Here is a 16,389-nt window from a genome sequence, read left to right as displayed (position 1 = left end):
TCATCCTCTGACCTTGTGGTTCCCCCAAACACCCGTTCACGGCTGCCCCTCTCCAACTACAGTGTGTGACTGTACTGGAAACCACAGCTGAAGGCTCACCATGCAGACAGCAGGGAACTCAGGAAGGTGACGCCGAACAGGACCCCAAGTCCAGCCACCGCAACCCCACCCCTGGGAGTGTGGACCCTGCAGCCCAAGATCACTTGCCCTCCTGTGCCAGGGCTGAGCACTGCATAGACCTCGCTTCTGAGCACAGTCCTCTGAGTCCCTGAACGAAAACGGAACCCTGGAGAAATGGGGATGGATTCTGTTCTGGAAATAAAGCTGCTGGCTGAGAGCTGGCTGAGAGCTGGCTGAGAGGCACCTTGCGGCGCGGCCTGACGGCCTCTGGTGCCATCAAGTCCCGGCAGCGGCTCTGTCTGAACATGGTTCTCACCAAAGCAGCACAAGCCATAGGGTGAGGGGATTCGAGACCACTGCGGCCGCTGCCCGTTTGTGGACAATTTCACAGGCACCAGGTACAGTAACAAGAAGGGCATCGTCAGAAAGGAATCTTCACTTCTCCTTAAAAATTAAAACAAATGGATCTGGCTGACAATGTCCCAGCCTCTTACATGACAGCAGATCCAAGACTGGCGTGCTGGCAGTGGGCTGGCTGGACACCCACCCCAGGCAAGGCCCTGCGGTGCTGCGGGCCACAGGCTTCAGGTCACAGCCTTAGCTCCCAGATGGCGAAGGCCAGAACCAAATCCGCACCCAGAAGCAATCAGGAAGGGGCAGGACGCAGAGGGGTGTGATCATCTGAGGGAAGTGAAGCCCAGTTCTGGGAAGCCCCTGGCAGACAGCTTCTGCTAATCTTCCTGCAGGCGTGGGCGGCTCTTTAGTATCCTAAGTGAATGAAGCTGGGTGCCTCAGAGCACACCTGGAATCCCAGTGCTCAGGAAGCTGAATCGACTGACTGAGGCCCTGTCCCAATGTAAAAATAAAGAGCTGAGGATGTAGCTCAGCATGAAAGCCATGGGTCCAACCCTCAGTAAACGAAGGTCTGAGCAAGCTTCTGATCTGACCCCGACGGGACACGGCGCACAGCCATCAGCTGCGACACCTGCGCCAGCCACAGGGACCCGGGCTCCGGGGCAGGGCACTCACTTTCCATCCACGCTGTGTTGGCCGGGTCCACAGCCCACCGCGCAAGGGCGCTGTCTTCCCTGCTGCTTTGATCACCGCTGGAAGCAAACACACCAAGAAGTCAGAGAGCAGGGACCAGGCCCTGCCGTGGGGCTCAGTGCCCAAAGCGCAGTGTGCGCCACGGCGTCTGCTGCCTGTCTTCCCACAGAGGACTCAGGAATCCCAAGTCCAAATCAGCACTCAAGCACATCGGTGCTCTCTCAGCAAGGCGTCCAAGGGGCGCCCGCCACAGGAACCCAGGGGAAACCGGAAACGGCGCCCGCTCAGAAAGGCCCTGCCCCTCTATTGCCTGCACAAGGCTGCACCTCCCCACACAGGCGGTGGGAGAGGATCACAGACAGCCCGCGTCACAGGGGACGGCCACGGGGCCCAGTGGGGACCTGGATTCTGACCAATATCTGGTGCCAAAGAAGGACTGGATCAGACTCACCGGAGAACCACGGTCGCCTGTGAAGGCGTGGGGCTGACCAAAGGCCTGTGGCTTGTGGCACGCACGCGGCATGAACGGGCCCTGGACACAGGGTCCTGCACTGTGTGTTTCATGGCAGTGAAGCATGTGGAAGGTGAAACAGATTCACGGGAAGGAAGGAGAAGGGGGCAGTGAACCTCTGAACACCCAAGGGGAACGCTCTGAGGGACTCACACCCAAGCGCTTTCCGGAGCGGGAGGGGGCAGTCCCTGCGCCAGGGGCCAGCCAAGAATCCGTCACAATCAGAGTTAATTTAAAACCTATGAACCATTTGTTTCTGGGATTTCACTGAGTGTGGATGGGGCTGTGGCATCTCCAGGGACCCGCCGGGTCCACACTGTGGTGGTGTGGGCAGTCGGGAAACAGCTGGCTGAGGACCGGCCACACCAACAAGGTGGGACTCCAGTGCTGCGTGAGCCTGGAACGGTGCCTGAGCCAAAAGCTCCTTGACAAAAGTAGAGCTGTAGGAAATACGAATGGTTTTTAGAAACATTCTCCAATGCTTCCGTGTGCGTGAAAATGTCATACTTTCGCAAATCTCGGTGCTTGACTGAGTTCACTGCGTCTTATAACCTTTTCTTTCAAAGACCCTCAGTGTTTCACGGACACATTTCCCACCGCTGAGGACAACAGGCCACCGACTTTCCCTACGCACAGAGCCGCGGTTTCTAACAAAGGGCCCCAGTGGCTCTGCCTCTGCCTGGGACCTATTCCCGTATTTGCATGGGAGCCCGTGTCAGCAGCAACCTCTCCCGGGACATCCCCTTTGTCTTCTGGAGGGTCTTGTGTATGGGACACGCTGCTCACCAATGCCAAACAGAAAGACACGAGCAGGTGTGAGACCAGGCTGACAACAGGCTGTTCAGAGGGGCACACAGCGGCCGCCCGCTCACTTCCTGTCACCCCCAGCCTATGGCACACAGGGCACCTGGTGATGGGACAGAGGAGCAGCTCTGGAGTCCCTCAGGCAGGACAGGGCCAGGGCCAGCGAGGAGGACGGAGGGATCGACAGCCCAGTGCTCCGCCATGCGGCAAGGAGTCTACACACAGCAAAAAGACACAGGCTTGAGTACACACAGAAAATGAACACAGTACCTGAGCAGAGGGTCCTCGGAGCTCAGGGAGTGGGACTGGTGGTCACCCACAACTTCCGGGACTTCTGCTGGGAAAGACAAGAACCACATTGTTTTGTGCCTGACAGAAACATTTGTGCACTTGATTTTTATCCTTAAAGTGATTTCGCATTTCCCTTTCTCATCAACAATGGGCTTCTGTTAACATAAAGATGATTTACCAACACATTTAAATTTCCTTCTTTCTCAGATAAAATGACTAGGACTGTAATGAACTGTGAAATCCCAAGGTCTTATGAAACAGAAATAAAATGCGCAGACACGCAGCTGAGGCTCATGCGTTCCCTTTCCACAGAATTTCCCACAACCTGATCCACGGCACACGTCTACCTGGTGACTCACACTGTCTCCCCAGGAGAAAGAGCGGACAGCCCCTGGCACACCCCTCCCACCCTCACACCCTCACAGAGGCTCGTGCTCCCAACGCTCATGCTCACGCACACATTGCCTCAACGCCCTCACTCTGCACCCACTCACACCCATGCCCTTGCACGGCGTCACATTCACTCGTTCTCACATGTGGCCTCACACACACCCTGACATACATGCACGTTCACACTTGCCCTCATGCTGGCAGTTCACTCACACGTGCACACACAGGCCCTCAATACACAAGCATGCTCACTTACATGCATGCTCACATACACGTGCTCAAGCTCTCACAGTGGTGTCCTGGGGTCTGACTGTGTGTCCTCCAGCTGTTGGTGACAAAGGCTGCCCCACAGGCTCCACACACACCCTAGACAGGTGGACAGCCGTGGACTCAGTCTTGGAGCAGGAGTGGGCTCAGCAGGGGCCTCGGGCCTCCTGAGTGAGTGGTGTGGACAGGAGACGATGCTGTCACAGGGACTTGCCGGTTGGCTCAGGGTCAGGAACCCTTTGGGATGTAGCAGAGGCTGCTCAGCCACTGGCTGGACACATGGACCCCACACCCAGCCCTCCCACCACGCGGGGACTTGCACGAGTGAGCAACAGCCTAGCCTGCCCGGCACAGGGTAGCGGACTCGGTGCGCTGCTTGCAAGCCTCCTGGGCTGCCACACAGCTGGCAGCACCGAGCACAGGGGAGCTGGGCTGGCCCTGCCTCAATGCCCAGGTCTGGGTCTGGCACTCGCCCTTCTGGGTGGGGTGGGCGGGGCACTGGGAGCACATTCAGGAGGACCAGGCAGCCTGCGCGCTGTGACCGCTTCGACCCACAGCAGCACTGCCTTGGCCGCTCCTCAGGGGAGCCCGAGAGAGCTCGGTGCACCCCTCCTCAGGGTCTAGGACAGACCCAGGCTGTTCCTGGCACCGGGTGGACAGCAGTGTTTATCACCAGAGTTTGTTACTGGCTAAATTCTTTCAAAATCACGCTGAATTATTTTCAAAGTAAGTTAATGTAAATGATATTCAATTACTTAAAGTGACCAGATAATTCAGAGCTAAGCACAGGGCTCTAAGATGCGCCACCCGCTCCAGGGCAGGGGCTCCGCACCCCACTGACTCCCTCCTTGCCCAGAGTGGCCTGGGGGCCTTGGCAAGACCTGAGGACCACGAGAAACTGCAGTGGGAAAATAACTGTCTTCAAACATTGACGGTTCTCAGTGTTCAAAATCAGTGATTTCCTCAAAGACGGCTCTTTCCTACTGTTAACGAGAAAGAAAAAAACCTTTCCTGAAATTTCCACACAATCGCAATTGCACCCTCCATCCAGGCCATTCCCGAGCAGCTCTCAGAGGTGCAGGCTCAACACAGACTCCTCGGTGTCCGGGAAACACGGGGACACAGGCAGGTGGGAGGACGTGCTCCAGCCAGGTGCGCCTGACCTGCAGAGCTTCGCAGTGCTCCAGGCCCTCCACCCAGGCCCGCGGCCCAGCCCGGCAACGGCGACCCCAGGTGAGCTCAGCGCACACAGCCATGCCGAGCCAGTGACCATGATGAGTTGTGGCCAACAGCCCAGCCACACAGAGGCCCTGGCATGAGCACAGACTGGCCCACACCCCCCGGAGCTGAGGGCTGGGCAGCGCTGCAGCAGGCACCCCGGCCTCCCTGCTCCCACCCGCTCCCTGCCCAGCGCCCTGATGCCCTCACGCCGCCCGATGCCCTTCTGGGCCCGCACTCCAGACAGAAGCATCAGGAGCAGGGTGAGCCATTCAAGGCCTCTGTGCCCCGCCCCGCCCCGGGTGCCCTCTGTCCCAGGAGGCAAAGCTCTGGCTACGGCCACTGCAGGAGCCCGGTCAGTGGATCAGCGGGCGACCTCAGGACACAATGGTAGCAGAGGTGTGGGCTTGCTGAGCTGCTGGGGCTGCATGCGGCAAAGGTCACCGTGTTCTCCCTCGTGATCCCAGAACTTTGCAGACGTGAACTGAGCTTCTCCCTAAGTGCACCCCGTCAAGGAGGAGAGCAGCAAGGGCTCAGGTCCCCCATGGGGCGCATGAGACCCGGGGAGATGCTGCGTACCTTCCTCATCCACAGACTCGGTGCGGATGATGACAGGGCTTGAGTAGGCAGGCAGCAGCATGGGCAGGCTGGAGGGGACAGCGTAGCCACAGGGAACCGGCACCAAATACCCGCTGGGCACGTGCGGACCCACACCGTCCTCCTCAGTGGCTGGGTCTGGGGGTGGCAGTGCATCCTCCTGCAGGGGCGTGATGTCGATGACAGAGTACGGGTTCACCTTTGGGACCAAGAGCTTGGCAGGTTCTGCCACTTCGAAGGCTTCTGCTCCGGGTCCCTTGTCACCTCCTGGAGGACAGGACAGTCAGCCACACGGTGGAGAGGGCCAGGCAAGGGCCAAGCAAGGACCGGGCAGCCCTCACCCTCTGGAGAGGGACCCGGCATTCCCAGACTGTTGCAGGGGCCACAGGGCACACTGCAGAGTGGGGCCAGTGGCACCTGGGCACACATGAGACCCTGCCTGGTGGTTCTCAGAGACACAAGCTGGGAAACCCCACCAAGTCTGCCCGGGACAGAGAAGCTCGGGCTGGCCCAGGTCAAAGCCCCATGCCCTTCCCAGCTGGCCCAGCCACGGCACCTGTCCATGCAGCACAGCGACAGGGCAGAGGGCTCCTATCAGAAAGGGTCTACACGGTTGCCCGCAATGTAGAACCACATGGCGAAGAGACTGCTAACTGCGAGCCCAGTACTGCACGGAGTCAGAAACTCAGCCACTCCATGGAGAAGCCGCGCTGCGCCACGCCACGGGGACTCACCCTCCTCGGGGGATGCGCTGGCAGGACCCTGGGCTGCACCCCCTCCTGCACCCCAGGCGCCCGGCTGGGGCGGGGCTTGGCGGTCTGCTTCAGGGACTTCATCCCCACTGTCAAAGTCGAACTGCTCTCCCTCTTCAGCCTCTTTGTTACTGGTGTCATATTTCACTTCGTTTTCTAAAGTTTAAGACAACATCAGTTACAATGCGGCATTTGTTCCAGGCACCAGGTCTGCACCTTCAGCCCAGGCAGAGGGCTGGGGAGGGCTAGGGGTGGGGCTCGTTCTGGGACATAGGAGAGGACAGGAGGAAAAGGGAGAGAGAGAAGACCCCTCTGATTCACACTTTAAACAGGTCTAGCAGGGACCTGGAGGTCAATTAGGAAACCACTGACTCAGAAGAGCTGAGCCAGCTGCGGCCTGGGGAGCCTGGGGAGCCTGGGGAGCCCCCGCCCCACACCGGCTGGGCCTGTTGCCTGTGACCTTCCCCCAGGTCGGAGTGCACAGCAAAGGTGACTCAGGGTGCGCTGGGCCTCGTCCAAGGCCCCAGGTGTGAGGGATCCCAGCACCGCTCGGGGCAGAAGCCCTCAGTCTCCACCCCCCACTGCATACCTACGCACAGGTGGACTTTTCCCCCGATTGCAAGGAATTTTTTAAAATAAATTTTGTTATCCCACTCCCCCCTCAAACCCCCTTCCCTCCCTATATAAAGCTTTGTTTCCATTTTTAATTCTATTTTCACTTTTTTTCTTGTTCCCTATCCTATTTGAACATTTTCTTCCCAGTTCCCAACATCCATTATACATCTCAGTCCTTACTTCAACCTTCAGTTTCTCACACCTGAGAAACAGTGTATTTACACATGCGTGTCCTATTTATTTCACTTAAGAGTATTGCCTCAATGTGCATCCACTTAGCTATAAATGTCTCTAGCTTCTCGTTCTTTATGGCTGAGTAGTACTCCATTTTATTAAAAAACCACATCTTCTTTATCCAGGTTCCAGTTGATGGGCATTTGGGCTGTTTCCAAGTTTTAGCTATTACGAACTGTGCTGCTGTGAACATGGGCGCACATATATCGCTGTGGTATGATGCTTTTAATTCTTTTGGGAAGATACCTAGCAGGGGAATAGCTGGGTCAAATGGGACCTCTAGCCCTAGTTCTTTGAGGTATCTCCATACTGATTTCCACAGTGCTTGCACCAGTCTGCACTCCCACCAGCAGTGGAGCAGGGTTCCTCTTTCCCCACAGCCCTGCCAGCATTTGTTATTGGTTGATTTCTTGATAGCAGCCATTCTTTCTAGAGTGAGGTGGAATCTCAGTGTTGTTTTCATTTGCATCTCACAAATGACCAGTGATGTTACACATTTTTTCATATGTTTATTTGCTTTTTATAATTCTTCATCTGAGAAGTGTCTGTTCATTTCAGATGCCCATTTTGCACAAGCAGACTTTAAAAGTCTTTCTTAATGCAGAATTTTAAAAGAAAAATGTCAGCAGACTGTATGTTTTAAGAACCAGAACACTGTATTTGCTGTAATCTCAAATCATTAAGTCATTTTCTTTAATTTTTTTCAAGAAAAATAATAGTACGCATCCTGCAATTAGAACGTTCAGAAACAGCGTTAGAACCCTCTGAGTCTCAAGCACAGGATATTACATATAAAAATACTAAGTAGACTACGTTCACAAGTGTTTTGGTTTAAGAAACCCAATGCCCTCCCTGCTTTTCTCTGAGGTAAGCTGACATTACACAGGGGACAGGGTGCAGGCCCGCAGCGCAGCATGGCATCCTGACCTCGGCAGTGTGCCCGGCGTTCAGAGGTGGAAGGAGACGGAGCCAGGGGCTGCTGCCCAGCGACTGTGCTGCTCCAGGAGGAGGCGCAGGGTGCGGCCGGAAGGGCTGCTCTGGCCTCCTTCCCTGCTTCTCGGCCGCCACGCTAAGGGTGGTTTTCCTTCCTGAGCTTCATCCTGCTGCTTCTGCCTCGCAGCCGGGTGGCTGTGGACCACCCTGAGCCAGTGCAAACCTGGCCCCCTCAGCCCGCAGGTGTTGGGCATTCTGCCTGGTGACGGAGCGCTGCCGGGACTAAAACGGCACCGAACCCACTGAACCATGGCTGAGACACGCAGCTGTTGCCACAGTGCCTGTGAGGAAAGCCAGTACCTGTCGTCAGGGGCTTTGAGCAAGCCGCTGCCACTTTCCAGTCCTGACCAACAGCCACACCCAGCTGTCAGCCAGGAAGGGGCCTCTGCCCCACGACGGAGCTGCGACCCATGCCTGCCAGGACAGCAGGTGGGGTCTCACCCTGGTCTGCCCAGGGACGGGACAGCTGCTCTGAGAGCACAGGAGCTAGGACTGGCTCAGGACAGAGGACAGACAAAGCCTGTGGCCGTGGGAGGAGGGACATGGCAGGTGCCAGGGGCTGTGGGTCCCACGGGCTCCCATTCAGAGCCGGGCTGTGACGCTTCTTCCCCAACACTGCAACAGTCTCCTCAGTGTGACAGGGCCCCAGTGGCTTCTCCCAGAGCAACAGGAGGCGCACAGCCAGCTGAGGAGCAGGCCACGCTGCACGGCGAGACCTCTGAGCCCCGAGGAGCAGAAGCAGCACAGAGCTCCCTCTGCCCGGGGTGCCGTGGCCCGGCCAGCCCCCCTTGGCCCTTCCTACTGGCGCTCCTGTCTCTACTACTCATCACCCTGGGTCACTGAGGGTGTCTCCTGGTCACTGAGGGTGTCTCCTGGTCCCTGACGTAGTCTGAGGATGGCTTCACCTTCAGCTGCCCTCCTGGGACCCAGGCATAACCAGGCCAGGGTGTCCACACAGCAGGCAGCGCAGGACGGACCCACAGTGAAGGTTGGGCTCTCTGGCCCATGCCACGGGAATCCTCAGACCTGCTTGTTGCTGGCACAGAGTCCCCAACGCTGTCCCAGGCCCAGATGGCATCCAGCAGCCACCCTGAGTCGCATGGCCCTTTCCTGTGGACACCAGGAAACCCTGGGACACGGACAGCCCACACGGGACCTGCAGAGTGCACACTCTTTCGGCAGTGACCTAACTGTGTACCTGGTGGTCCCCAGTCACAGTCTGGACCACTGAGCAGATGACGCACTCCGAGTGCCTCGCAGCAGCGGTCAGCACCCTCCTTTCTCCTGGGACACCCTCACTGCCTCACCAGGGCCAACAGCTCGGGCACTGGGTGTGTGGAGCCCCAGGCCCCAGCACCCCGAAGGGACACCCTACCCTACCTGCAGGAGCTGCGGTGAGCCGAGGTGCCTCTCCCGGGTCCATGCTCGGGCCGCAGCCTCTGCACAGTGCCTGGTCAGGAACTGCTGCCCGTCACGTCCGAAGTGGGCACCACCACCCGCGGCTCAGCGTGTGGCGGCCTGCAGAAGGAAAGGCGTACGTGTTACTCGGCACTGCGGTCACTGCGAACCTCCCGGAAATGACACTGGGATGCCTGCTCGGCACCCGCCGGCTGAGGGGCGCCTCGCCCAGCCCCCCCCTCCTGTCTTTGCTCCCTTCCCACGGGGGCCTGGGGCAGAAAGCAGCGTCCTTCAGCGGAAGCCCCACAGCTGTGAAGGACATGTGCTGGAGGAGGAGCCTCGCTGACCACTTTCTCAGCTGCCGTCGCGTAAACAGAGACACAGCTCCCGATCAGCATCTCCACACGCCTGGTCCTTTCTCCTGGCACGTCCTTCCCCGCAGTGTCACAAAAGCCAAATGTGAGAAAAGCTGTTGACACCAGCAGCTCACAACCATGCCGTCCTGCTAGCTTGCCCCAGCCCCTCCTGTACCCTGCTTAGATACCCACGCATCCCCTCGTTCCTGCCCTGGGCCACCAACACCACCCGGCACCAGCCCAGCTTCCACCAGACAGCCAGGGGAATTTCCCAATTTTCCCAGCTGCACCTGCTCCATCAGGTGCATGTGGATGCGGCACCTGTGAGTTCTGCAAATTCAGGTGAGCTGGCAGCTACGCGGAGCCCTTGCTCACTGGACACCGAGGGCTCCGGCAGCCCACCTCGTGCCCACCAGGTAAGAGCCTCCACCCACTCTGCCCTGGGCACCCCCTGGAGCTCCTCTGGTGCTGCCAGGCCCTGCATCCCTGTCACATACTTGGGGCAGGGGACAGCTGCTCAGACACCATGCCCAGAGCTGCATGTCCTCCCTGCAAGCACCATGCGCTTGACTCCTGGGTTCGTGCTATTTAACCAAGACACAAACACAATGATGCACGGGCACACACGGGGTTGCCTGAGCAGTGTGAGCCCCGCACACAATGACTGTCTCACTAGTTCACAGCACAATCCCACGACACAGGGAAAATGTAACTCCCAACCTGCTAGATGTCAGATGTTCTGAATTCGTGTCCCCCAAAATCAAAGAATGAATTCTAAGGAACAACAGGGGTTAAGAGCAGAATAAATTTAATGAGAGAGTCGGGAGACAGGAGGGGACCTGAAAGTGGGTTGGCACTGAGGCCACTTCTCTAAGAATGTTTTACAGAGAAAAACCACGAGGGTACAAATTCAAGGACTGAGTACACCGTGGGTCAAACCATAATCAACCAGTAAGATCACAAGCACAACCACGCAGCTAGTATTGATCCAACAGGGACGTGGGCCACGCAGAAAGGGAGCATCGAAGGAACAAAGGTATCTTTGGGAAGGGAGGGTCTGATGCTCTGGTCATCACCCGGGAGACTGATGCCTGTCTACACTTCCTGGACCAGGGGATGCCCGTTACTGTGGAAATGCACGTTACTGCTTCTCCCTTAGGTGGCCTGCAGGCCTGGCCACTGCATCAGTATCTTGAGGCCTGGCCTTCTTCAGATGCACCTCCAGCCACAATTCTGATGTCTGCATTTTTTCTGCAGACTTCCCTGAGAGCCCAGCCCTTCTCTGACTGTACATGAATTTCTATCTAGTTTAGCTGCCTAAAACACCACCATGGTGCCGAGAAGTGTGTCCTGTCGCCCTCCCGAATGGACAACCACCCCTGGAGGCTCAGGAGACCCCAGGCGGGGGTCTGACGAGTGGAAGCGCTGACCACGTGTCCCTGTGTGCACGCTGTGGGTGGGCCATCTGTGCAGGTGGTCAAACTGCACAGATGTCCAGCTGTCACGAGCGGCAGGGGCAGTAGCAGCCATTGCCTGCACAGTTCTGATGAGGCACCTGGAGTTGGAAGGGCCAGCGCTTCAGGATGAGCAAGGAGTCTGTCCTGCACCCTCCTGTCCCCCAGAATCCCGAGGCTCCATTTCCCATCCAGGTCAGGGCTGCAGCACTGAGGCAGGGAGTGACTTGGGACAGCTCACAGAGCTGTGGAGGGGGAGGCCCAGGAGAGGCTATGGACACGCAGGGACAGTGGCCCCCTCAGGTCGCAGGAGGCCACAGGGATGACCAGGCAGGACAGGCCCATGCAAGGCTGCTCAGGGCCACTCCCCGAGCATCTGTGCTCACAGATGGGGAGTGCTGTCCCCTCTGCGCTGATCCCAGGGAGAACAATGAAGGCACAGGGTGTAACGCTGCAGCCAGGCAGCTCCCTGTGGTCAGCACAACAGCAAAGGTAGCAAACAAATGTAGCAGCAAGTGTCCCACCAGGAGAGGAGCAGGGTCAGGCCCAGGGACGCCTCCCCATGGCCTCGAAGGGTGCCAAGCCTCGAGGGTCAGGACCGTTGGGGGCCATCAACAATGCCTGCAGCTCTGTGCTCCCAAGAAACTCAAAGGTAGAAGGCTGAACAGGTGTGCCCAGCACGGGGCAGGGCGGCTCCCCCCACCACTGGCCAGCAACGGGGCCAGGAAACTGAGGCTGGGCAGTGCCACCAGGAGGAACAGAGGCCCTGCAGCCAGTGATGCCCGGGGACTTCAGAGGAGAGGTCGGTCCCTGCACTCTGTGAATGAGCTGAGGCTCCCTGCTGAAGGTGAGGACACCAAGGCCGGACGGTCACCCTCCTGCGAGCTGAGTGGTCATGCTACCGCCTGGACATGCGTCTGACCGGCACGCAGCCCGGCCCGGGGCTCACGGCAGGGGTGGGAAGGCCACCTGTTCTCACACCGTGCTGCCTAGCTCTGGGACAAGAGTCCTGCTGTCCCTCACCTTCTGGCCAGTGAGGAGGTAGACAGGGCTCCCTCACAGACCCACTGTCCTCAGGACCCCGCGGCAGCCCCCAGGAGCACAGCTCTGAGGTCCAGGGCCATTCACGCAGGCTGGCTGCAGCTGGAGGGTCCTGCTGCAAGCGGTGTCACACTGCAACGTGTCCTTCTAAGGCCAAGCACCAATGGGAGGCTGCCACAGACACCCTCATCCTGCGGCTCCCGATGCCTGCAGGCCGAGCTTCACCTCCTCCTGCCCTGTCCCCACACTGACCCTGACCCAGGCGGGGCTCAGACACTCCCCTCCCTGGGAGCTCACCCCCGGCCGTCCTCAGCCACAGGGCACTGCTGGACCCTGGGACTGGCAGCCACATTCACAATGCCACTGCCCTGCCCTGCCCTGCCCACGGTCACCTCCAATGTGAGCATCTGGGAGTCACGCTGTGCGATGCGCACCTGCCCTGTGGCCAACAGAAGTGACGTGTCGGGCTGGGGGAGCCCGGGACGTGGACTCAGTGGGACCACTCGGAGCTCCCCTTGCATGTCCTGCACACACGGTCCTCATCCTCCAGGTGGTGGTGCAGGCCCACAGCATCCCCCGGGGCAGTGTTCAGAGGGGCTCAGGGGTGGCAGGATGGAAAAGGCACTGACCTGACGCAGAGGGCGGTTCTGGAGAAGGTGGGGCGCAGGGAAGGGCGTGGTCATCATCGGTGACCCTGGGACCTGTCTGGCCCCAGCCCTCCCTCTGCCTCTCCCTTGCTGTCCCCGAAGGCTGCAGTGCCGTGAGCCCGTGAGCCTTTCCTTCTGCCCTGACACCTCTGCCTCAGGCAGGCCTGGCAGCAGTGGAGATGTCGGCCGGGGACTGAAGCCCCTGGAGCTGTGAGCTGGAGGAGCCTCTCCTCCTCCCTCAGGATCAGCCACGGCAGGAACAGCTAAGGATATACACTACGGCAACAGGAGCCCAGGGACAGCTGTGGCCTCTCTCACCCCATAGCCTGGCTGCAGGAAGGTCCCACCCTGCCTCCGCCCCGCACGCTGAGCGGTGTCTGCGGTGGGGACAGGGACTGGGCCCCTAGAGGAAGTCTGCACAAGGCTGGTGGCCGCTTCTTTCTTTTTTCCTAAGGTTTAATTTTAACTAATAAATTTTATTTATTTATTTATTTTGGTACCAGGGATCGAACTCGGGTCCTTGCGCTTGCCCGGCAGGCGGTGAAACCACTAAGCTAAATCCCCAGCCTTAACTAATAAATTTTAAATGATGAATATAATGCCGATCCAAGTCTTTGCTTATTTGTAACGCACAAACTATATTTTGCAACTTGTAGGTGAAATACATTCTTTTCACCATTTGATAGTTTTCACCCTTATTTATGGTCTCTCTTTAATTTTTTCCCCTTGAGTCCTTTTTCTTCAATAGTTTAACAAGTCACTTTTGGATTGGCTAAAGAGCAATCCTAGCACGATAATGTTTCAGCTTGCAAAGAACACCCTTGTTGAGTTGGTAGAACTCCACCAGCTGGATTAGATCTGTAAATCCGGTGTGGCCATCATCCAGAGTGTGGAACATCTCACCCTCGTCTTCTGCTGGTATAATTTGAAAGTGCTTTATTTTTTGTCCATGATTCATTGACAGTACGAAAGTCCTGGGGTTACTCTGACTATCCCGTACCAAGAAAACTCCATCCGTGAGTCCTTGCTGAATAATCAGTCTCTGAGCCTCATTTCTAGAAATTCTGTGGTGCAACCATGGCTGATACCGATGGATAGCCATGTTTGCTGCTGAGCTCTGTGGGGAGGCCGTGGGGCTACCATGGATCCCCAGGCGTAAACATCCTTTTTGCCTCCAGGCGAGTACTTCTTCAACAGCAACTGAAAGGGCTTCAGTGGGACTCCATCACTCTGCTTTTCTGACCTGAGAAGTCCATTGCTGCCAGGGAATTCTGATATACTTCTCGTGGGTGATACACTGAGAACTGCAGCCACTTCTGCCTTGATATGGATGCATACGATTCTGGTACAGCTGCATGCCATTCTTAAGCAATCTAACTGCAGTCACCCAGCACATCCTACTCTGCTCTTCATCTGCACAGAGCACTTTCGGGTCTTGGGGCCCTCCTGCTGTGCTAGGCTTAAAGCAGAATCCATAGCTAGTTGGTGCTCTGTGTTTTGTTTTGTTTTGTTTTGTTTTGCCTGCCAGGGACACATAAACACCACTACTGCCAAGTTTGCTGAAAAACTGTAAATGCCATGGTTCCTTCGATGTCCCCTTAGTAGAAAAATAAAAACCAGATCTTCTCAGAAGGAAGTAAATTTTTCCCAGGACTTCTTTTGCGGCTCTTTTCCATGTAAGAAGCCACGGATTTCAGGGTAAGTACTTGGACTTATAAACATCTGCAGATGGGGGGTGTTGGGGATATCTCACCATTGGTTTCAGTTGCAAAAAGACACTGTGTGCTCTGGAATAAAATACACTGAGTTTTTAAAGCATTCTTATTTGGCATAAATTTTCCTAACGTACAGCTTATTTTCTTCTTCCTTTCCCCACTTAGACAGCACTTCAATAATCAGCTCGTGATCTTCTATTGTTCTTTCTCCACCAAATGAGGCAGGTGCTCAGAGTGTGCAGCTGTGGTCACCGATGTAATGCTCCTTCAGGATCAGCAGCTGGTGAACATCCCGGGCAGTTATGTCACTGGGTACCTCTAAAGCCCTGCTGGTTTCATCTTTACAATAGATTTTAATCCCGCTGTTCCCTTGATTTTGCTTTGGGAAACAGCCCTGCTGACAGCACCGACCTAAATGGAGGACAGCATAGCTCAGGAAAAGGGTTTGGAACAGACGGCATTTCCAGAACATCCAGAGCTTTCCTTTTTCTCCTGGGCGCAGCGCTGCCGCGGGGCACGTCTAGAGCAGGCAGCCTGGGGCCAGCGGCAGGTCCCACCCAGTCGCCCTGCCCGTGGCGTCTGCCCATCGTGCAGAAGTGGTCACGGTCGCCCTGCGGGGTCTCGGCGTTACGGGCAGGCTGGAGAGAAGGAAGAAAGAGCCCAGGTAGTCGGAGCGAGGTGCCGGCTCTGTGGGTGCCTGGCATCCACTCCGTAACGCTGGTCAGTCACAGCCCGGGGCTCGGGGCCAGCTCCCCGACGCCCACCCTCCCAGCTCCACGCCCGAGGGGTCTCCACGAGGTCGTGCCAGTGTGCGGACACCCTGCCCCAGTCCCCGCCAGCAGAGGCCGGCGGCAGGCAGGCAGTGCCCAGTCCTCCAGGACAGAGGGCCTGGCCAGGGTGCCAGTGGGGTCCCCGGGCTCGGGACTGGGGGTGGGGCGGCCGTCCCCAGTTGCGTGCAGCCGCGTGCAGCACAGAGACTGCACTTCCCACCCGAGGGTCCAACACACCCACCCACAGGACCCCGAGGCACAGCACCTGCGGCTCTGGACTTGGGCCCCCAAATCGCCCACCCTCGGGTCTCCCTGCAAGTGGGTCCCCAAATCCCACACAGCCGCGATGTCCCGAGCAGAGTGTGGAGCCCACCCTCTGCCTGCCCGAGTGGCCCGCGGGTCTGGATCGACTGTGAGACACTCAGAGTGGCCACTCCACTGGGACCCAGAGAGGGGACTGGTGTGGGGTCCCGGGACTCGGCACCGCCCAGCGCCCAGCGCCCAGCGGGGAGGAGGGCTGGGGTCAGGGGAGGGGCTGTCGCAGCGCCCCCCCCAGGTCTCCCGACCCTCGCCGCACATGAGGGCGGGCCTGGAGCCGCCTCTGCCCCCCCTGTATCTCCATGCCAGCTGCCTCCTCTCTGTCTCTGACCTGTCTCCTCACTTTCCGTGTCTCTGTCTCCTTCTGCATCTCTTCCTGACCAGGGTGGACCTGGTGGGGCCGGGTGTGTGCGACCCTCGACACAACTCGCAGTGCAGCTGCACCAGGTCCCCTCCCACCCCCCTCCATGCCACCGTCAGGCAGGGCCCCGAGCGCTGCTCCTGTGGTGTCAGCCCATCCCAAACCCTCTCAGGAGTTTGTCCTCGTGGGGCTGAGCCCTGGGTCACTTTCTTGTCCCCTGCCCAAAGGACACAGGTCCTCCCCAGCTGGGCACCTAGCACAAGCTGCAGGGTAGTGCCCACCCCACTGCGAGGCTCCACAGGGCACCAGGGCCAAGGGCCGCTCAGGACCCGACCCCCTGCCACTCCCCACACCAGCAGCCAGTCTTTCCCGCCCCATGGGGGACAGGGACAGCCCAAGGCCACATCCCGCATCCAGCCCAGCGCCTGGGTCTTCTGACAACAGTGCCTGACTCTCCTGTGCTGCCTGCTCTTCTGGTCTGGGAGCCGCA

The 16,389-nt window shown here is 58.0% G+C and overlaps 1 protein-coding gene and 1 pseudogene across 7 annotated transcripts in view; both read right to left on the bottom strand.

Annotated features, from left to right (window-relative positions):
- Arhgef10 (Rho guanine nucleotide exchange factor 10) overlaps positions 1 to 16,389 on the bottom strand; it is a 90,308-nt gene that overhangs the window by 69,986 nt on the left and 3,933 nt on the right. For 4 of the 7 annotated variants that reach the window (XM_004869568.3, XM_004869570.3, XM_021248172.2 and 1 more), the window contains exons 2-6: positions 9,220 to 9,357; positions 5,980 to 6,153; positions 5,228 to 5,512; positions 2,753 to 2,819; positions 1,150 to 1,226 (exon numbers count right to left, since the gene is read on the bottom strand). In XM_004869568.3, the coding sequence (XP_004869625.2) occupies positions 1,150 to 1,226; positions 2,753 to 2,819; positions 5,228 to 5,512; positions 5,980 to 6,153; positions 9,220 to 9,262 (646 nt within the window). In that variant the 5' untranslated portion in view covers positions 9,263 to 9,357. Of the gene's footprint in view, positions 1 to 1,149; positions 1,227 to 2,752; positions 2,820 to 5,227; positions 5,513 to 5,979; positions 6,154 to 9,219; positions 9,358 to 12,717; positions 12,856 to 16,389 lie in introns of those variants that run through there. The other 3 variants (XM_004869569.3, XM_087210075.1, XM_087210074.1) reach the window with 2 other exon arrangements.
- LOC147828396 (growth factor receptor-bound protein 14 pseudogene) lies at positions 13,508 to 15,154 on the bottom strand (annotated as a pseudogene).

The sequence above is a fragment of the Heterocephalus glaber genome, unplaced genomic scaffold, assembly GCF_053883595.1.
Source record: "Heterocephalus glaber isolate CG9 unplaced genomic scaffold, H.glaber_assembly_v1.0 deba00001104, whole genome shotgun sequence".
NCBI classification, from domain to species: Eukaryota; Metazoa; Chordata; class Mammalia; order Rodentia; family Bathyergidae; genus Heterocephalus; species Heterocephalus glaber.
Note: the sequence above shows the minus strand (reverse complement) of the source record. Positions and strands in the feature narration are given on the sequence as shown.